Genomic DNA, 21,005 nt, shown 5'->3' on the forward strand with positions numbered 1-21,005 from the left:
TAATTGGTTAATTTAGTTATTTTATTATGCTTTTTATTCATTATATAACTGATTTTATTGTTCGTCGCATTTTTTTTTCTTATGTTTATATTTATCGATAACAATTGCTGCGCATTTATCCTTAGCCCTTAATCTTATCACAGCATGCAGGATCGTCCGTGTAATGCATATTAGAGTATAGTAACTTTATATATAACACACGTGTCCAGTATTGATTAGAGTTCGAATTGACGCCTTGATTTTTTATCCAAGTTAGAAAACATTGCTCAACTTCGTTTCAATGTGGAGATTCTGATTTGTTGAGCGTTTTTTACTGGAGAGCTGCCACAAACCTAAACGTAACTCAAACATGTCTAATGGAAGACGCACTTTCACATGATAAGCAACCACAAAAATAAGATTGTAAATAGCTCAAATATTTTTATCTTTTAAGTCCAGTTGTATCGAGCGGTTCAAATGAGTATGCAAGTTTGAGCTATGGATGTTGCACTTGGATACAAATTTAATCTGTGTACCTGTCAAGTGCGATTAATGGGCACTCCTTGATAGCCTACGGTTATTACACAAGCTAACTTGAATGATACCGCAAAAGTATAAAATGGTCAGCAAAAGTCTGTGGCATTACCAATCGAGCATCCCTAAACTACAATGAAGTTGCTAAGTATCGTCGTGGTCGCATGGGCCGTCATCGGGTCAGCTTACGGTATGTTATATTTAATTACACAGTCTTAATTTCCAATTTTCCTATCGTTCTAAAAACGCCATGTTTTGTCGCGCAGGCCAGACTACTGTCAACGGTGTTGATGCTGTACCTGGCTCTCTGATTTTTTCAGATGACTTTGATAAACTAGACTTTACAGTTTGGCAACATGAGAAAACCTTGAGTGGTGGCGGAGTACGTTTTCTTACTCAATTTAATGCTATTAATTAAAAATAAATTAAACCGTTTTTTCACAATTCAGAATTGGGAATTCCAAGTTTACGACAACTCCCGCAGCAACAGCTTCACAAAGGACAGCATCCTACACATTAAACCTACCTTGACTGAAGATCGTTACGGCGCAGGTTTCGTAAATACCGGAACTCTGGATCTGAACGGAGGTTCCCCTGCTGACGAGTAATTTTATTAATTTAATAAATGTAATTTAATGGATTAGCAAATATTTATTTACTTTACTTACTTTAGGTGCACGAACCCTTCGTTCTACGGTTGCATGCGTGGAGGAGGCAACACTATCAATCCCGCTATGGCAGCACGTATCCGTACCGTCAATTCCTTCTCGTTCAAATACGGACGCGTCGAAGTGAACGCCAAGATGCCTACTGGTGATTGGCTGTGGCCTGGTAAGTTTATTAAATTTTGAACTGTAATAATTAGAAAACTAATTTCTAAATCGTATTGTTTTACAACCGTGTGTAGCCATCTGGATGTTGCCACGTCACAACGCCTACGGAACATGGCCCGCTTCAGGAGAAATTGATTTGGTCGAGTCCCGAGGAAACCTTCGTTTGATGCAAAATGGAGTCAACATTGGTGTAGAACAAGCCGGACAAACGCTTCACTGGTAAACCATAGACGACGTGGCATTTTTCAGTAATTTACTTAACCATAAAAATTCTTTACCAGGGGTCCCTATTGGCCTTACAACGGCTACGGTAACACTGCCTGGACCAAAAGTTCCACTCCAGGCTACAACAGTGCTTTCCATCGCTACCAACTTGAATGGACACCAGGTAATTACTCAAAGAAATAAATTCATTTAAAATTGAGCAAACCAATATTTGTTATCTTTAGATTACTTGAAGTTTAGCATTGATGATGTTGAAACCGGAAGAATTACACCTGGTGCTGGTGGATTCTGGGACTTGGGTGTTTCTACCGGAGCATTCCCAGCTGAAATTGAGAACCCATGGCGATTCGCTACTAAAATGGCTCCTTTCGACGAAGAGGTTCTATAATTTTCAAAAAGAAATAAATTTAAAAATCAGCGCAATTTGAAATTTTTATTGATCCATCACAGTTTTACCTGATCATCAATTTGGCTGTCGGCGGAACTAACGGATTCTTCCCAGATGATGCTGTCAACGAGGGAGGTGCTCCCAAGCCATGGACAAGTACTTCCGGAAACGTAAATTCTTGAATAAATATTACCTTGTTGTATACATTCATAATCAATCTGAAATATTCATATATCAGGCTCTTGGAGATTTCTGGAATGGACGCGCCGGTTGGTACCCAACATGGCAGGCGGCCGGCGAGGAAGCTGCTATCCAAGTCGACTACGTCAGAGTCTGGGCTTTGTAAAATGGGTTACTGTTTTGCTATTTACTCCATCATATGAATTGTGTGTATCTGTAACGCACAAATAAACCAGCATTGCATAATCATTCACTATCTTTACTACTGATAGCAAATGATTTGTTAAGTCTAAAGTTGTCAAAGTGTAAAGTTACAAGTCCCGTTTTATTTCAAACGTAATAACAGCAGGAAAACAAAATGTGGACACATAGAAAAATTAAGTGCGAAAATCGTCGCCGTCGTTCCATTTTTAGAAAATTACGGAACGCTTGCGAAAGTGGAAGCAAAGAGTGGACGAAGTAATACTTCTAGATTCCGTTTATGCTATGCACATTAAGGAATAATAAAGCGGGAGGAAGAAACGGAGAGCATTTTACAACTTCGCCCATTTGTTAAAAACACAAAGTCACGCCTTAAACTTAACGGCGGCCTTTGCGTGCAATGGCATCACCACGCCCTTTGCTCTGCTGCTGTAAGATTTGCAATTGATCATCATCACGCTGTTGCTTCAACTGTTTCTCTACTAATTGCGTTAGCGACTCCAGATTCTGTTCTTGTTGAGTGGCAAGCAGCAAATTTTCCGCTTGCACCACAGGATTGTTGACAGTCTGTTGATCTGCCGATCCATTGCAACCCAGACTGCAAGTACACGACGTCGGGACACGAAGAACTTGCACCCACGTTTTGCCGTCAGAGCACGTGAGTGTCGTCTTGAGTTCTTTCGTCTCTTCAGCCTGGCAACACTCGCAGTGACTGGTCGGATCAATGGAATCTGGATGCGATCACGGTAAATCAAATCAAATCTGAACGTTGATGTAAAGATAATGTTTCTTACTTGGCTCGTGAACCGTTTTAGATTGGCAGTGACCGACGCATTCAGTGAGGCCATGAACCGGTTCGACGTTGACGCACTTGCCGTGCATGACGGAATCGTGAACAACGTAACCGACCGTTTTCTCAAGTGGCACCTCTTCAGGTAAACAATTCTCTGTGAATGGAATAAATAATCAATTTAATAAGAACTCAGGTTAGGAGGTTTAATAGGAATTTACTCTGAGATTCGGTGGCATTGCAAATAGGACAACACTCGTCCGGTTTCTTAATCCGATTTTTCTCAGGGCAATCACCGATGGGAGAGCACATTACTTGTGACTCGGTTACATGACCCTGTCAATAGGCATGAAATGAACATTATTAACGTTTCGAAAAAAAAATCGATCCGCGAGAAAAGAGTATGTAAATTTAATGTGCACTTACGTGACCTCTGCTACCGACGCAAGAGTAGAAAGTGCATGGATCTGGATTCCACGAAGAACCAATCGGATGAAGGGTTCCGTTCAAGACACAGGCGACCTGCACGCACTTTCCGCAGCATTCTGTCGGGCCTGGCGGCTCGTGCTCGTAACCCTATAATAAAAATGTAATTTATTTAGCCTGTTTCACTTGATTAATATCATCAATACTATATACTAAGGTAGTATTACTACCTCTAGACAGTCAGATGCCGGGGGACAAGAGAGCATGACCTCTTGACGAGCAACCTGTCCGTCGGCCTGTAGGCTGCAGACCATAGTCACGCACTGATCGTTGGTTGACCAAGTTTCGTTCACCTATTTCCGTAATTACAAGAAATTTAATATTAGGGCTACGTCTTTAATTCATGGAACTGAGTTAACGATTTTCACCTGATACTCTCTGCCGTTGTACAAGCAAGACTTTCTTTTATACAATGGACAACACTGATTCGGCGGTGTAATAGTTTCGTAATTGTAAACATCTTCGTCTGTTGGTTTATCGCAGTTTTCTCGCAAACTCTCCATTTGTAACTAAACGGGAAAATGTGATGAATAGATTAAGGGAAATTTTGGTGTTCAATTACCCCGTTGTCTCGCATGACACAAGAGATCTTGGTACACAAATCCGCTTTCCATGTCGTGCCGACGGCGTGCTGAGTGCCATCCGCAGATACGCAGGCCACTTGTTGGCAAGTTCCACAACAAACGGAAGAGTTTCCTGTTTGGTACTCCCATCCCTTAAAAAATACCATGACACATTTACAAAACTATGAAATACGTGTAAACAATTGAAATCTTACAGATGGACAAGTCGGGCATGATTCAATTTGGAGCTGCTTGATGATCGTTCCATCCGAACCTTCCAAACAAATATAAGTTTGACAAGGGTCTCCATTGGGTGATGGCCATGTCTCTCCCACCTATTTCAGTTCAGTTATAGTTATAATTTCTTAATTAATTCAATGTAATTTACCTTATAGGTATTGGATCCTTGACGGCAAGCTATGCGAACATGACGCGGGCAGCAACTGTCTGGCACTGGTTCCGCCTTAATTGCGTAATCATCGTCAACGGGTTCCGGACAATTGGTCGCCGTGCAAGTTGTTCGCGGGATCGGATTGTTCAACTCGGTCAAACACGTACCTGTTACATACGGAAGAAAACTTTGCAAATGAAAAGTAAATTGCACAAAGAATTGTACTGCGCATACATTCGAGACAAGGTCCGTCTTTCCAAGTGGCGTTGATGCCGTACTGCTGGATAAGAGAATCCTGGCGGAATTGTATGCTACGCTTTCCTTTGACGCCCTTTCTCGGTTTTCCTTTGGGCTGAGGAGTTGTCGTGGTGAGAATTTCAAGGTTTTGATGTTGAGCGTAGACATGTTCGTACACGCAGACATCCTTTGGTGGAACACAACTGAATTCCGGACAGCAGAGCTCTTCCCAACTGGCCTTGACTTCAATCTCGTAGAAAGGTGGGCACTCGGGCTTCGGTGGGCATTCGTCTAATGAGCAAACGCGGTCCAGGTGATAACAGCAGCCCGTCGTGTTGACGTGATAACTGACTCCGACTAGAGGATTGGCAGCGGGTGTGTCCATGGGCGGGCATTCGTCGAACGGAATACACTCGCACACTTGTCGGGGACATCCGTCGATATTCTGGAATCGAAGAACTTGATATTGTCCGCACATGGGTACTGGAACTTCCGGGCAAGGCTTTTTGGTGACCAAATTTTCTTCCTTCATGCACTTGACAGTTGGACAGCATTCATTCTCTCCTGGCTGGATAATCGATCGTTCATGCTCAGGTGGGCACTCTTCCAAAGCGCAACTTCTTTTGACGCATTGAACATGTCCGTCATCATCGCAGGAGCAAGTCGTGCAAGCATCTGGTTTCCAATGGTCTCCTGTAGTAAACAAAATGGTTTAAATGGAATTCAAAAAATCTGAACGAATTTAAATTGTCCTGGACCTTTGTAATGGCCTTCGGTGTCGCAAGGTTCACAATGATCTTGAGGGACACAGCGTCCAAGTTCTTGATTGAAGGCGTGACCAGTCGGACAGTAACAGCCATCATTAACGCTCATGGGGCAAGTAAATGTCAAATCCTTGTCTTGTCCGCAAATGGATTGGCAACCGGAACCGCACTGTTGGTGTTCCATGCCAGACGGGCATTCAATCGGGCAGAGTTGAGATGAGCGCCAATTCAAACAAACTTGGTAACGAGAGCATTCACGAGCGTAGGATTCGAACGAAGGACAAGCGGCCGTGGCTGGATCGCTGCTCTTGCACGTATCGTATTGGCAGGCGGCAATGTAGGGCAATGGGTCAACCACAGCATTGCACATCTGGAATAGAATACCAATAGTTTAGCCAAACAGTTTGAAAACAAAAAATTAAACCGACGATGTCAATTTTTACTTTGAACAGGTCGCTGTCCAGGAGTTTGAGGCAAGGATCTTGATCTGGATTGAGCGGAGTACATTCCGGTTGCGGGGCAATCTGGCAAAGATCCTCTTCACCTGTGGGAGGTTCTCTGAGTAGTTTGCTGACCAGCCAACCGAGTCCGGCTTGATTGCTCATCGAGTCGTCGTTAATTTCCGAGTTACAATTGCCACAAAGACCTTCCGTTTTGTTCAGATACAGCTGAGACGGAAGTCGAACTTTGAAGCCTCGACTGTACATGTAATAAGATACTTCCACCTGCAAGAAAGAACATTTTGATTACATTTTCCAACGGCAAAACCATGTAGTTTAATTGTTACTTGAATTGCCATCAGCAGGACGGAGACCTGTTCTCCAGGCAACTTTTCAATTCTAACCCAAGGTAAGTGCACAGGGAAATTATCAACCGGAACGCCATCCATGGACGCCATCACCGAATGTGTTTGCTCAGAATTGCGGACATTGATGACTGTAAAATGTAATTTAAAAAATCAGATTACTTGTGATTATTTAAATATGTGTGCCAATTTTACCGTGATCCTGGTACATGATGGTCACTGCATCCGTGCACGAAGTCTTTCCGTCTTCGTTGCATTCTGAGTTGGTCACCAGAACCTACGACAAGGTATTACATAAGAAATCAAAGGGAGAAACCAAACCGGAATAAAATGTCCAAACCTGGAAATCGTGATCGATTTTCGCTTCCAATTTGGAAAGTTTATCTCGGGCAGCCACGTAGGTGCAATTGCCGCCAAACGTGAAATTATTGCGGTCGAAAGAAATGTAATGCGGATCACCGAAGGCGTCGCAAACACAATCGCGACATTCACTCGGTTTGACACATTTTCCATCGCTGTGGCGGACGAGTCCGTCTGGACAGACGCAGCCGGGGTAGCACAAATCGGGCATGGGCGGACAGGGATGTGGGTTCTTGTTGTTTTGACAGCTGCGTTCGCACTTTTTCTTGTTGCACTCCTTGTAGACGGAGCCGTCAGTGCCGCAATCGATTGCACAGTCGTATTTGGAACGCCAGCCAGTCAAATCGACAGTCGGCAGTTCATCATGGCACTCGACGGCCATGACGCTCATCGCTTGACAAGCGCAAGTGTCGGCTGCGTCGATTTCGGTTATTAGTTTATCCTTGAGCGAACCCATACAGTCGCACATAATGTCCACGCAACGGAAAATGGCCTTGTCCAAAGCTGCTTCGTCAGATCCGTGACATTGGGAGAAAGGATCTTGCCTATAAAAATAAGAAAATTGGCATTAGAAGTCCAGCTTCTTAAAATATGAATTCAAACCTCAAGAAGGAACATTTATCCCAGGCGGCGGTTTGGAAACTGACGGGGCATTTAATAGGAGCGCATTCGCTGTCTTCAATCGACCAGGAATCACCAAATTCCTTGGTAGATTTAGCCAAGGTACCTTCCGGAGTTCTCTGGTCGTCGTATGACTTCAGGTTGTAATATCCGCAGAGACCGTCGACGTGCTCAAGCAGTTTAGAAGTCACCTGCAATCAATAAAAAAATATAATCGATTGATTTATTACCCAATATTTCTTCACTTTCTACCCCAATTTTGACGTTGGAATGAATGTCCCAGACAATCCAGAAACTATAAGCTTCTGAACGGAATAGAACAGAGTCTCCAACTCGATGGATGCTGAAATCAGGTGATAAGGATGCAATCTGTTCCGCCTAATAAAAATGGAAATGTTAACAATGTCATAATGGCAAACGACTGTGAGTCTTACCTGGAGAATAGAGTACTCGAATCCTTTGTATCCGACTTTGAGACCGGGCAAAAGTTCGATGATTTCCTTGTTGTGATCGATTCGCAACAAACGAGAGCACCCAGTTTCAGTTGCCGGACAATGATCATGGACTGAACACGAGAAAAGATTTTCGTTCAATTGTCTTTAAATAGTTATTTTGTTTTGTTTTAGACATACCCGAGACGGACCACAGATCATTGAGCATATCGCGCATCATAACATGGTGGCAGACATCGTACGAATATTCAGTCCCGTCAAAAGTGCGGAACATCCGCCCGGTCATGGAACAACGATCATCTCGTTCAACAAACGGTGGGAGCGTCACAGGTGTAGGAGTCGTTTTCGGATGCTCCGGCACGCACTTGTAAGGCGGGCAGCTCTGTTTTCAATATTTAATATGAATTTCTGAATAGTTAAAATAAATTGATTCAAAGTTTACCTCCTGATTTGCAGATTGTTGTTCATCAGTGGACTGGCTGAGTTGTCCTAAATCTCCATTTGATTGTTGATCATAGTCCATATGTTGTTGCCCATTTTGAGAGAGTTGATCGTAATCCAGATGAGATTGTCCCGTTTGTTGCGAGTCGTAGTCTGCCATCTGTAATTCGAGAATGAATCCAGCCGGGCAAGAGGGTTCCGGACAAGGAGCTCCAGTGGGTCTGGATGCAGGCGGCGCGCAATTATAGATGGGGCACCCATCATTTGAAAACAAGCCGGTATTCTTTTCTATGTAACCTTCGGCACAAACAGCTAGAAGACATTCAACCGGTTCCGGAGCTGTCAATAAAAAAAAAAAAAAAAATTATTAACCAATTAAACTGAAATTATTCAAGAATTTGCATTTTACTTGTTGTAACGCAATTCCGTTCGTCATCCGGGCAGTCTTCCACGCCTATAAAATTACCCAAAAAACATTGAAAGTTATTCAATTAAAAAGGAATTAAAACGTATTACCGTTGCACCAGAGCGACTCGTTCAGGCAGACGTTACTGGATTGGCACAAACGAGTTCCAGTCTCGCAGGGTTTGCACAAGCATTTGCATTGCGGGTGATCGGAAAGGTAGCTCAACATTCCAGACTCGCAAGCCGGGCAGGTTGGTTTTTGGCAATCGCTAACACCTCCCAATCGGCAGACGCACTGCGAACAACTGTCGTGAGCCTGGTAGATGGCGCCCACCGAGTATTTCGAGTGACCGTCGAAACACGGACACTGAGATGCGTGAACACAGCCGGTGCCGTTCCATTTCTGAGTTAGCGGACAGGCACAATGGTCGACATTCAAATGATCATCCGGAATATTGGGGCAAGGATGGCAGAATTTCGGGAGTGGTGTTGTCGGAGTTGTCGTAGTCGGAGGGAGCGTCGGCGGAAGAGTCGCCGTGATGGGTTCATAGCACCCAAGAATGTCCATCCTGAGAGAAATGGCTTCGTGCCATGACCAGGGAACGATTTTCAGGTAACGAGCGTGAATCAGCCGGTCAAACATGTTCGTGGTTGGCGTATTGCCGTCCACGTTGGCATGGAACACACGCTGAGTGCTGTCGTCGTTGAGTACAGTGAACCAGGTCTCTCCATCACTGGAATAACGGACTTGAAACAAACAAAATTCAGTTAAATTTTTCAGTCCACATAGAAATAATCAACCATGAGAGTCTGAAACAATACCAGCGTATGACTCGATCCAGGAGTGTCCATCCGCGTGGCCTTGCGTAACTATGCCAGAGAGGTTACGAGGTTCCAGGAAGTCAAATTGGACGTGTTCTTTTCGCGAATTAATGGCCGGCATCCAAGCGGAGTCGCTACCTAAGCGAAGTTGATTGAACGAGGCGTTTACTGACGACAAGGTGATTTGCTGATCATCAATCACGCCGTTTTCCAATCCCATCTGATCATTACAAACATCGTCCAACGGCTTGGGAGTCGTGACTAATTGAATGCTCTCGCTGGTGATGTTGCACGCAAACAGATCAAATCGCAGGGCGATGGCGTGCTTCCAAGTTTGAGGCTCAAGGCGGATGTAACGAGCTTCAATTGGGGCATCAAACATATTCTTCTTACGGCCGTCATGCTCGAGCGGCCCTCGGAACAACCTGGGCTTTCCTGTTGGACAAATTGAATTGCATAAAAATTCCCGAAACGCAGACACAAAATGAATGAATTACCTTTTCGGTTGGGGACGTAGCTGAACCGTTGGTTATCTTCACTGTAGAGTACGAAGAGACTTGTCACGTATTCCTTGTTGGCGGGACTACCGCTGATTTCAAATCCATAGACAAACGTAGGAGTGCCGAGATCAACTTGGATGTGCTGGAACATGTCCCGTTTGCCTGCCACCCAGGCCAAATCGGATTTGGTAACCCTGACAGCAAATCTTTTAGGTCTGCTGGAACTGACGAATCGGGCGCTAGACGGGCCATAGATACCACTCTTGGAGGTGGTGGCTACAAAGGCCGAATCAGGTACAGTCAGAGGATTGGAGAGCAAAGGCATCAGGTGTTCGTCTGGACAATAATCAACAAATCGGGGACGGGCTTTGGTAGTAGACCATATCATGATGGTAGTGGTGGGTCTAAGCGTAGTTGTGGTTGTTGGGGTAGTAGTGGTTGCTGGGGTAGTTGTGCTGCCCAGTCCTTCGTCGCCACCGGAACATTCGCAAAAGTATCGAATCTTGAAATCCTGACAGGGACGTCCTTTGCCTTGACGGGCCGGCATGCAGGTGAAGCCTTTCTCGAGTGAACAGACCAAATCTTTGTTACGGCTTTCCGTCCACAGCTGATCAGTTTTGGCGTCACGACATTCAATGTCGGCAATTCTTCCAGTCAAACAAAATCCAATTTTGTTCAATTGCGCCACGGATTTCGATTCGTAATCTCCCCACGCGGGTTTCTGATATTCGTTGATCCAGTCAGACCAACCGGAACAGGAAGCAGGAGCCTTCGTCGGACCGACGGGTCGTGGTTTGGGCGTGGTGATGACCGTCAGATTTTTAACAGTATCGATGGAAGGTGTTGACCAACTGTAAGCGCATCGCGAATTATCGCAAACGTATTCGTTGTCCAGGCACTGGCACACTTCGCAAACGTCGTCCGACTCTTCAACTGCGCCCGGCGCAATGATTTTACCAAGCGGAGTGCGACAAGTGCAATCACGGGCTGGAACGCAAGTCCGTGCATCGCGCCATAAATTGCCACGGGAACAACCTCGATTGCGGAAAGAGGTTTGTACATCCGCCTCCTCTTCTTCGATACATCCAGGAGCGCAACCCTCCGACGTCCGGCAATATCCGCGTTGTTTCAGCTCGGCACCGTAAGCCAAGCACAGCTATACCAAAATAATAATTAGTAAATCTGTCCGTTTGAGAAAGTTTTGAAAATAATTTTATTCACCTGGTTGCAGGAATAAGCGCAAGTGTTCCAAGCGTATCCCTCAGGGCATTCACCTTCCTCTTCTGTAGTCGGAGGTTCGGTTGTTGTGACGGCTTCCTCTTCTGTAGTCGGAGGTTCGGTTGTTGTAACAGCTTCCTCCGTAGTCGGAGTGTCGGGTGATGTGATGACATAGACGTCTTCTTCGCAACGACACAAGAAACGAACCTTGTAATCCTGACAGAGTCCAGAATCCTGATCGCTGTTGTAGCAAATGAGCCCGTCTGAAACGGTGCACTGGACATTCTTATCGGGTGAAGATCTGTAGTCGGCCAGGCTCCGGGCTTGGCCGGATTTCTTCTTGGAACCGGCTTCCCTGGACATGTATTTGCACTCGATATCGCGGATGTGCGATTTAGGACACATGGGATGCTGTAGGACAATCTTTTCGTAGATTTCAAAATCTCCCGTGCCGGCAGATGGAGAAGTGACGCTAAACCAGTCGGTCCAGCCATCGACGCAAGGCCCGGTCGTAGCCGGTTTCTTCGTCGTAGTCGGAGTGATAAATCCGCAATCAGGACGAATACGAATGACAGCTTCGGGCCAGTCACATACCATGGTGTCTGGGTTGTACATGGTCGGCGGTTGGCACGTCTTTTCCACCTGTTCAACACCTCCGATCCGGTCGACACATTGGTAAAACAAGTGGCAACTCGTCGGGTGTGGACTGTTTGGCCGGGCGGGATCACAACGACCCAAAATCGGAACCGGAGTCGTGGGTTCCACCTTGATAGAAATCGGTGTCGATGCTATTTTGGTAGAAACTACTACTGGAGATCGGGTTGAAGTTTTTGGGACAGGTGTCGCCTTGGTCGTCGGTTCAACCAAAACTGGTTTTCGGGTTTCCATTTCACCTGTGAAAACATTCGTATTTTTTTTAAATTCGAAAGCCATTCAAATTGATTAAATAGATTCTAGGACTTACTGCAATCGCAGAGGATACGGATCTCGTAGTCGTGGCAAACGCTCCGTCCTTTAATTCCGCCGGGAGTACATTCCAGTCCGGTTTTCAGATTACAGTCGACATTATCTCCCGTCTTTTTGTGCGATATCTTCGACTGAGAAGCTCGGCATTCAATGTCCACCATTTGATCGGTATGGCAAACAGGTGCATTGGCCAAACCCTTCATGAATAAATGTCATTCAATTAATGAATAAGAGTATTGGCAATATTAAAATGTCATTAAAAATACCGGGTTCAGTCGATTGGGAATTGGCTCAACATCATTTCTGCTTCCACCTTCTTTCGGGTGATGCGTGTTGATCCATTCACTCCAACCCGTACGGCAAGTGGAAATACCCATCTCGGGGATCGTGGTGTTGGATACCGGAACTGCGGTAGTGCGGATCGTCACAGGTGAAGCTGTAGTACTAGGCACGTAGCAAGGTTGGCCTTGGCAGACTCGTTTGCCTTTTGAACAATAACTAATTCCCGGGAATAAATCAAAATTCCGATCAGCAATGATTCATCACATGTTTCAGCTTGAAATTTTCCAAGATTTCTTTTTACCAGGCGTGACAAGCATCTCTTTCTATGACGTCACCCTCGGCGTACATGACGCCGTCGACCACCATACAAAGGGCCGAAGCGCAGTCGGAAATCGGCATGCAAGACAGCTCATTGGCTGATCGGTGGATTTGCCCTTTGGGACACTCCTTTGGCTGGCATCCTGTAAAACAAACAATAGAAATGTATCTTTTTTAAAAAACCCCGAATCAATCATCCGCAATACCCTCGACGCAGGCATCAGCCGCACAAAGTGAAGAAGAGCCCAAGGGATTATCGCAAGTGACGGTCGGACAGGTGCTCATACAAGGACTGTAGGACGAGCACTCTTCGTTGCATTGAAGCGCTGCGATGAGAAAAAAAAACGGGAAAAACGATTAATCGCAGTTAATGGAAAGTGTTGAAAGAAATTAGTTTTACGGCAAAGCTCTTGCGATCTCCATCTGATGGCGATGCCATGCGCGTTGCATGCCTGAGCGTACTCGGCAAACGACGTGCACAAACACTCGCAGTCACCGCCCATATCGCATCCGCAAGAATCCAACACGCACCTATTATCCAAGAGAAAAAAACACGCACAAATTAGTCGTTTTCCTTTTCCCCCCTGAAATTGTCCAATTATTTTTCTTGTTTCTTAAATAGAAAACCCCCCCTTGGAAAGACATTTTGCGTTTTTAAAAAATAAGGTGCACAAAGTCATGTGGAGGCAGGTGAAAGTTGGGCAATTTACTTTTCAACGTAGTACTCGACGGGCACTTCGGCGTGACACTTTTCAAATAGCGACGATTTCAACAAACTGCATTTCATCACCGACCAAACTTTGCGATGCGGATGAAGAGTGCACGTATCCTTAGACGGGAAAAAATGATTGTAGTACATAGTGAAAGCACTCATTATCAGTTAGATTTATGGTTGCCTTACAATGTAATCGCTGGGCGTTTCAGGGCAATATTTCTGCAAACGCCAAGAGTCGCCGAACACACGTGCATCCACTTCGGTGATGCCACCAGAGGGTGACTGGAAATCATCTAGAGCGTTGTCGTTGAAATTACCGCACAATCCGCGAACCTATTTTGTTAGGCGATAAGATAGGTCCCCGATAATTGGTTACCCCCAAATGGGAGGTAAAAGAATAGCGTCAATAAAAAAAGAAAGAGTTAAGGAAAAGATAAAAACAAGGATCGTAAATAAAAACCAAAATTTACTTACTCGACCTTTCCATTTGGGGTCCAACCGCAAGTAAATTCGAGTGCCGTGATCCCATTGGAGGACTAGACCCAAATCAGCTACTTCGATGAAAATGAAGAGACCAGCTTCACGGACGAGAATTCTTTTTAAAAAAAAAAAGAAAAAGCGGGAAAAAAAAAAGAATAGACAAGTTGTTTAACGCTGGCAATTAACACCGAAATTAAACGAGAGAAATCATCACGACAGGGTCCCGCTCCAATGATCTCTCGTGGAAAAAAAAGAGGATTTTCAAATGAGGTAAAAAGTAGCAGATGAGATAATACGATACGGGAGATGGCCGTTTTTCATTCAAGAAAAAATTTAAAAAAAAAGTACAAAATAAACAAACTGCCAACCGTTCAGAGAATTTGCCCAAAGGGATTTTCTTGTGGCGGGTCAACGTGATACTTTCTTCACCAGCGCCGGATGAACCAAGACGTAGCGTGACGGATTTCGAACACGCAACCCCGCTGCTCCCGCAAGGAACGCTCTATTGAAAAATCCGGATGAAAATGATTAGAAAGATCTTGTGGCAAAAATGTTTTCGGCATTTTGTTTTTTAAAAAAAGAGAAACGAATTTTTTCAAACGGGGGAAAATACCTACTGAGCTAAAAAGAGAAAGATGAGATAACCCCCAGTTATTACCTGGACGGTGACGTGGAATTTCTCGTTGGGTTCAGTCGCGGCTCCTTTGGCCATCATGTAATCGCAATTCCCATGGAAATCGTACTGTTTGCCTACACAAATAATAATACATTCGGGTCATTGACAAAATATCTCCTTCGATCAGAAAATCCCCTCAAAAATAGCAGAAAAGAAAGAGGCATATCAAAAGAAATTTAGGACAACATGATTCTCGATATACCGTCGAATGTCTTGTAGTGTGATTCGCCCCAGTTCGTACACAACCCTGGGCATTGATTTTTGGTGCATTCCCATTTGCCAGAGTGACACGTACTGCAAATAGAAATCGCACCAGTGCAAAAATAAAATAGAAAAGATAAGATTTTGGAAAACGGCAGGTGAAAGAGTAAAACGACAACAAACCAAGTGTTGCAGTCTTGCGTGATCCGGTTATTTTCACTGTAACTCTGTCCGGCGTGATGACAAGGACATTCGCTTGGTTTGATACAGGTTTTACTGGTCGGATCGAAAACTAATTAGGAGCCACAAAAGAAAAATAGAAAATACAAATCACAAATCACAAACAAGGAAAAAGTCTAGCCCGACACGTACGCCATTTTAATTGTAAAATAACAAAAAGTTTGAAAATAACAAAAAAACATATGGTCTATCCACTTACTATATCCTTTTTTGCACTGGCATCCCGGGCGACATTCAACCGGCTTTTTCATTGAAACCTGCTGGCCCATAGTCTAGTCGTTTGAGAAAGGGACACGAGAAAACGCTCAATTAGATTTCCTTCCAGAGAGAGACACACACACGTACACATCACGTAGACACTCGTAAATATTCCGAAAGATAATAAGACTTTATGGATCCTGTAAATATCTGCATAGTATGTGTATACCTTGCAAGTGAGTTGGTGTTCCGGTTCACAAGGGGTATACTCCTCGTTATGCGACGAGCGGCATTCCATCTGGGTCCGTAGGGTTACGTTGGCCAACAGATCCCGTTCTTCCAGCGTAGCGGGCTGACAGTGCCAGCGGGCCGAAATGCAAGTACTGCGCCGACACAAGCAATCAGAGAAAAACATTTGACAGATAATACACGAGTTGAAATAATAAGGATTATAAATCGCGACAGGAGGAGGAAAAAGAGAGTCCTGTGTACCAGAGGTCTGGCGAACGCGCTCCCGGTCTGAGTTCTTTATGGCCCGGCTGATATTCGATTCCTTTGTGGATGCACGGACATTCGTGGATGGGAATGCACAGACCAAATGGGTCCAGCGTCTGGCCCTCGGGACAGTTGCAGCCTTCGACGCACTTTTTGCGGCATTTCGGATAGAGCGCAATGTCGTAGCAGGTCCGGGCGCAGCTGTTGGCGCAAACTTGGTACGTCTGGCCACCGCGGCAGTGAACACCTTTTGAAAAACACAAAATATATAAGAGAATGATGGATTGACGCAATTTTGTGTTCGGGTGGAGAAAATAAAAAGGGAGAAAAAAAAAACACATTTCATGATGATGATGATGACGACCATCAAGATAATAAACCAGACAAGAATTGATGTAAACATTCACACACAAAAAATCTCTCCCATTTTCCTTTTAACAAGGAATCCATTTAACCATCTTCTTTTGTTTCAACTGGTGACGATGACGGATGAAACGGCGATTAGATTACCGTATTATCTTAGATAGCCAATCAAAGAGAAAATTACCGCATTCTCGCACTTCGGGAATCCAATCGACGAGAACTCCCTTCTGCGAGCACTCTTTGGCGTAAGCGGCGATGGTCGGGCAGAGGCACTCGCCCAGTTTCACCTGACACGAGCACACGTCGTAGAGGCAATCTCGATAAAAAGGCTCGGGATCGACGACCTGGTGACAGGCTGAAATAATCGACAAAATATTAGCCCATTTCACGTACCTAAGCAAATTGGGTAAAAGAAATAATGAGACGGGTTTTTACGTTCGAAGACGGTATCCTTGATTTTGGCACATTGGCGCTCCGTTTCTGCCTTTTTGTGGCCGTTGAGTTCGCACGGATGAATCGGCTCCAGGTCAATTGAGGCGTCCTGGCACACTTCTTTCGTTTTCCACGAGTTGGCGAAGGCCGCAACCGATTGTTCGACATCACCTTCTGGCGTCGTCATATCGTCCCTCTGATTCTCATTAAACGTGCCGCACAGACCCTACAGAAATATTCCCCAAAAAAACATTTGAAAGGAAGACAAAATTAGTCCTAAAAGTAGCTCATCATTCAGCAGGGCAGCCTCGTAAAAATATTTTCGCTTTATTATTTAATCATTTCAGCTCTAGGAGAAGAAAAACGAATTGCCTTTGTTGTTCCAAAGAAAGTGGGCGGAGCGTCGATGTAGACTCTGGTGTAATAAGCATTGTAATTAAAAAGAAAAGTAAAGATTAGCAACAGCAACAAAAAAAAAGTTGAAATGTTGACTTTCGAATGAAAAACAGACCTGCTGAGGCCGTCCCACCAGATTTCCAACCCATTTGGAAGCTCCACTGCGGAAGAAAAAAGGAAAATGAGCATGACACTTTCTCGTATTTTTTTTCAGAAAAATGTTTTGCCAATCAATCTAAAAGGAAATCGAATGTTAACCGGCAAGAAAGACGGAGGAGGCGTGTCGGATAACAACGCCATCAATCCAAACGGAAGGCTGAAGGAGGACTTCTTCTCCGTTGACAGTGACCTCACGGTCCTGCTTCAATTTGATGACGTCTCCGCCATCGGTCCTGATGGTCACCGTTTTCGTGCACGACGGAACAGTGGAGAGGCTCTTGACTGGATAATTCATGGCCTGAAAACAAACAATCAGAACAAAAAAAAAATGGTTTTATCGAAACGAGGCAACCGAACCGCCACTTGAAAGAGAATACGAGTCCGCCGGCATCAAAACGCCAAAAATAAAAAAGGAACGGATAGAAACGCCCGGCAAAAACAAAAACGAGAGGATGTGGTTACAACAACTTGACGAGAACTTGATTCTTTTTGATAGGTCACATAAAAGTATCTTATAAGCGCGGTTGACCTCATTTTTCATCCTCAAGGTTTTTCTTTTTTAGCGTTCGTGTCTCCACTTATTTTACCAAGATACACTTCGGGATTCAATGCGAGAGAATCTTAACGAGAAATGTGTTCAGTTCTATTCCTACTCCAAATAGGGCTGGGCGATAGACCTGAAAAATCATCGCCGACATGACAGGTGCTGAGGCAAAAAGACGACAGCCGGTTCTACCGACATTTTCTTATTCTGCCGAAATGAACGTTCCCAATTACGTTCCCGCTCGTAATAAGAAATTAACTCCGTCCTTTTTTTTTTATTATTTGTTTGTTTGTTTTAAGAAAACAAAGTTACGGTTAGTTGGGGCCATTTCTTCATTACCGAGAGATCAAGTAATCAGTGTACTGAAATTCCAACACGTACAAAACGTCCCAAATTCTCGGCGAGCTCGGCAATTACAAATTCAGCAGTAGCTAATGAGAAGGCTAATTGCAATGGAAAACGGTGTGGTGCCAAACAAGAGAAATCACCCGAGTTAGCCCAGTACTGTCTCGTAATCTTACTTACACGCTGAATGAAAATGTGAAAAATGATTGCAGCCTTTCACCTATTGCATTTTTTCGATGCCGACAATCTCGGCAGTTTTTTTTTTTACTTTCCCCTGTAAGACCACCCGTAGACTCCATAAAAGGGCAGATTTAATCGACAATCAAAGACAATAATTAGTGGAGGGGGAGGGATGATTGGGAGATAAGGAGACACGTCGAAAAACCTCTTTCTCTCTCCAACTTTTCACTCTCTTTTCCACATAAACTACGCTAAGTAGAAAGTACTCTCGACGAGAAAGGCAGGAAATAGTCAATGACAAATTGGTTGGAAGGAAAAGAAAAACGACAACGAGAGAATCGGAAAATAACAATCAAATTATAAAAACAAAACCTAAAAAACAAAAGCGGGAATGGAGATTTTCCCGATTCACACGACCCGACAGTTTTCGTCTTTTCCCTTTCCATTTTTTTCGTTCGGGCTCTTGCTGTTGTCCCTCCAACAACCGACCGGGCCCTCACGGTTGATGAGCGAGTCTAACGAGATTACTCACTGATCGTTAGTGTAAGAGGTTGTCGGCTTGTCGTGACCTATTCAGAAATCCAGAAAAAAATGAACCTGCCCCTCTACTACACCATCGGGCGTCTGCCCTGTTGCGTGATTGCGCACGTCACTTTGTCGCTCTCTGTTGCCGTACCCGCTCACCGGGTTTCCTCACAGTGCAATCTCCCAACAACAATTTCAAAGTCTTCTTCTTCTTCTACTTCGGCGACGCCCATTTCAGCCTGGCAGACAGTCGATGTCATATGTTTTCCCTTTGCTATGCCATAACATGTGCACACATTACCTGCCTCGCGTCGATAAAAGTTTCGAGATTTTGACGATAACGTGAGCAATAAAAATTACAAAACTTGTTAGGAAGTAGGCCGGTTGTTTCTACTAGACTACAACAACAACTGATGGTGCGGGGAGAATATCTCAAATAACTGTACGGCGACAAAGAAGAAGAAGTCAATGATTTACGAGAGAAAATACGCGGCCGGGTTCGTTAATAACTCTTCGGAGATGATGATAATAACCCATACGGAATGATAGCGCGGCGCAGGGAGAGAAAAAACCCCAACCACTATTAACTGTAGGAAGAAGAAAAAAGGTTGGCTTTTGTTTTATTATATATTTTTCCTTTTATTTTTTCTGGCTGTGTGTATATATGTATACTATCCTCGTCCCATGAGTTAGTGTCGTCTAATTAGCACTCTTCAAACGTGAGCTATAGCATACGGCTGTTGTTCTCTCACGATCACGGTAAACGTCTGCTCTACCACGGCGGTCCGCTCCAGTGTGTCTTTATGTTTCCTCCTCTCTCTCTCATTGTCATTGAACCGAAACAAAAACAAAAAAAAAGTCGGTACGGCACGACGAACGAAACAACAACGAAGGGCGTAGACGGACAACAACCATTTTTCTTTGACGTGACGAGTCAACTGGAAGGGGGGGGGGGGGAATCTACATACCGAGTCACATCAATTACATGCAAATTCCCACCACCCGTACCGAGATATAGACAAGGTTGGCCATTATCGTTCTCATTTTTCTGATAAAAATTTGTTTCTCGGCTTTATTTTTTTGTTTCAGGGGATGCAAATGACGGGAGCACGCGTCGACCGCCAAGTAGGTCAAATGAGGGATCTATGCGAGTCTTATTTTTCTTTTCTTTCTTTTTTTCCGATCTTTCCTTCCAGCGCAGGAGTCGTGTCTGCGTGTGTGAAACATCGCAGATGGATATTCTATCTTCTTCTTGTTCGTGAACTCTATACATAGAGCGCGGGCGGGGGATCTGTAATCGCCCAACATCACTGAGCTGCTGATGACTCCGCTCGTTTTTTTTTCTGTTTTCAGCCGAAAAATAATAATAAAAATACAATTTTGAAATTAAAGAGAAACGGTTCTATCGCGAGGCCTGGAGGAGTTTCCTGATGGATTTTGAGTTTTTTTTTCTCGGATGAAGCATGTGGGCATGGCAATTTTACTTGGAACTGTTGAATAATATGCCAGCACGTCCGATTGGTGCGATCAGAAAAGAAGAAGAAGAAGAAGAGAGTGCCTTCAAGATACTGATGGGCATTTCAAACAATAGTTCGTTAAAGCTTTTGAATAATGCACGCGGGTTCCTTTACATAATGGAGAGGAGGACGAGCAATTGCTACCTTCAACTGTACTCGGAGGCAATATAATCAATTGGCTGACTACTACTACTACTACTACTTTCACTACGGCCTTATACCACTGTGTTGTTTTACAGGCTGGGGGAACGACGTAGATCGCCGTAAAAAAGAAAAATCAAACAATCAACAGCCGATTCCCCACCTGGATAAAAATCTTTTGTTCCGAGGGGGGTCTCTAGCACAAAATGGAGACGCCAAACAAAAAGAGGCAATACAAAACATTTGCCTGCCGTTACGTACACACAGAGTCGCATTTTACTTGATGATGAGAATAAGACGACGAATAAAACGGCGATTAGTTTAGTGGACTGTGAAACGAGTTAACGATGAGAATGAGAGTGGCTTTTTTAAATCATTTCATTCACTTGGGCACGTAAATGAAAAGGTGATCGCACAAAAGGAAAAATCCGATAGTCAAGAGTAGGTGAAAGACACGAAACCGTTCGATTTAGCCGTCAATTTTCGTCCGCCCACCGAGCACGAATGCAAATGATAGGTAACACTCGAGGCGCTACAAGACCCCCAAAAATGTTGCAGTCGAAATTCTTTAATGTGTTTGGGGGAGAAAAAATCAAAGAAGAAGAAGAAAAACGATAGCAATTATTGAACAAAACCC

General features: G+C 44.3%; 2 protein-coding genes across 5 annotated transcripts in view; one reads left to right on the forward strand and one right to left on the reverse strand.

Moving 5' to 3' along the window:
• Positions 1-541: 541 nt before the first annotated feature.
• On the forward strand, positions 542-2,388 carry LOC124191087 (beta-1,3-glucan-binding protein-like). The gene is made up of 9 exons (XM_046584074.1): positions 542-703; positions 780-895; positions 963-1,117; positions 1,187-1,344; positions 1,421-1,565; positions 1,628-1,734; positions 1,796-1,950; positions 2,022-2,129; positions 2,198-2,388. The coding sequence occupies exons 1-9, from the start codon at positions 649-651 to the stop codon at positions 2,303-2,305; spliced, it is 1,107 nt and encodes a 368-aa protein (XP_046440030.1). The 5' UTR covers positions 542-648; the 3' UTR covers positions 2,306-2,388.
• Positions 2,389-2,445: 57 nt separating this feature from the next.
• The window catches only part of LOC124191082 (hemocytin-like), a 30,875-nt gene continuing 12,315 nt past the window's right edge, over positions 2,446-21,005 (reverse strand). For 3 of the 4 annotated variants that reach the window (XM_046584065.1, XM_046584062.1, XM_046584063.1), the window contains 45 exons: positions 17,216-17,414; positions 17,073-17,118; positions 16,934-16,976; positions 16,565-16,787; positions 16,314-16,484; positions 15,764-16,013; positions 15,501-15,654; positions 15,273-15,345; positions 15,017-15,125; positions 14,835-14,926; positions 14,615-14,706; positions 14,325-14,458; positions 13,951-14,071; positions 13,663-13,809; positions 13,472-13,590; positions 13,162-13,292; positions 12,968-13,087; positions 12,745-12,904; positions 12,428-12,659; positions 12,160-12,358; positions 11,199-12,088; positions 9,975-11,133; positions 9,478-9,912; positions 8,767-9,402; positions 8,660-8,704; positions 8,252-8,589; positions 7,990-8,191; positions 7,792-7,922; positions 7,610-7,735; positions 7,340-7,548; positions 6,717-7,281; positions 6,572-6,653; positions 6,359-6,507; positions 6,015-6,296; positions 5,566-5,941; positions 4,805-5,500; positions 4,568-4,737; positions 4,395-4,514; positions 4,179-4,331; positions 3,985-4,125; positions 3,787-3,909; positions 3,557-3,706; positions 3,352-3,466; positions 3,135-3,287; positions 2,446-3,071 (listed from right to left, as the gene is read on the reverse strand). In XM_046584065.1, the coding sequence (XP_046440021.1) occupies positions 2,719-3,071; positions 3,135-3,287; positions 3,352-3,466; positions 3,557-3,706; positions 3,787-3,909; positions 3,985-4,125; positions 4,179-4,331; positions 4,395-4,514; positions 4,568-4,737; positions 4,805-5,500; positions 5,566-5,941; positions 6,015-6,296; positions 6,359-6,507; positions 6,572-6,653; positions 6,717-7,281; positions 7,340-7,548; positions 7,610-7,735; positions 7,792-7,922; positions 7,990-8,191; positions 8,252-8,589; positions 8,660-8,704; positions 8,767-9,402; positions 9,478-9,912; positions 9,975-11,133; positions 11,199-12,088; positions 12,160-12,358; positions 12,428-12,659; positions 12,745-12,904; positions 12,968-13,087; positions 13,162-13,292; positions 13,472-13,590; positions 13,663-13,809; positions 13,951-14,071; positions 14,325-14,458; positions 14,615-14,706; positions 14,835-14,926; positions 15,017-15,125; positions 15,273-15,345; positions 15,501-15,654; positions 15,764-16,013; positions 16,314-16,484; positions 16,565-16,787; positions 16,934-16,976; positions 17,073-17,118; positions 17,216-17,414 (10,614 nt within the window). In that variant the 3' untranslated portion in view covers positions 2,446-2,718. The remainder of the gene's footprint in view (positions 3,072-3,134; positions 3,288-3,351; positions 3,467-3,556; positions 3,707-3,786; positions 3,910-3,984; positions 4,126-4,178; positions 4,332-4,394; positions 4,515-4,567; positions 4,738-4,804; positions 5,501-5,565; positions 5,942-6,014; positions 6,297-6,358; positions 6,508-6,571; positions 6,654-6,716; positions 7,282-7,339; positions 7,549-7,609; positions 7,736-7,791; positions 7,923-7,989; positions 8,192-8,251; positions 8,590-8,659; positions 8,705-8,766; positions 9,403-9,477; positions 9,913-9,974; positions 11,134-11,198; positions 12,089-12,159; positions 12,359-12,427; positions 12,660-12,744; positions 12,905-12,967; positions 13,088-13,161; positions 13,293-13,471; positions 13,591-13,662; positions 13,810-13,950; positions 14,072-14,324; positions 14,459-14,614; positions 14,707-14,834; positions 14,927-15,016; positions 15,126-15,272; positions 15,346-15,500; positions 15,655-15,763; positions 16,014-16,313; positions 16,485-16,564; positions 16,788-16,933; positions 16,977-17,072; positions 17,119-17,215; positions 17,415-21,005) is intronic. The other variant, XM_046584064.1, reaches the window with a different exon arrangement.

The sequence above is a fragment of the Daphnia pulex genome, chromosome 3 (genome assembly GCF_021134715.1).
Source record: "Daphnia pulex isolate KAP4 chromosome 3, ASM2113471v1".
NCBI lineage: Eukaryota > Metazoa > Arthropoda > Branchiopoda > Diplostraca > Daphniidae > Daphnia > Daphnia pulex.

Coding starts and splice junctions, on each gene's coding strand:
- LOC124191087 (XM_046584074.1), top strand. CDS start 649: ATGAAGTTGCTAAGTATCGTCGTGGTCGCATGGGCCGTCATCGGGTCA. Junction 1,118..1,186: donor GGAGGTTCCCCTGCTGACGA/GTAATTTTATTA, acceptor TACTTACTTTAG/GTGCACGAACCCTTCGTTCT. Junction 1,566..1,627: donor GCCGGACAAACGCTTCACTG/GTAAACCATAGA, acceptor ATTCTTTACCAG/GGGTCCCTATTGGCCTTACA.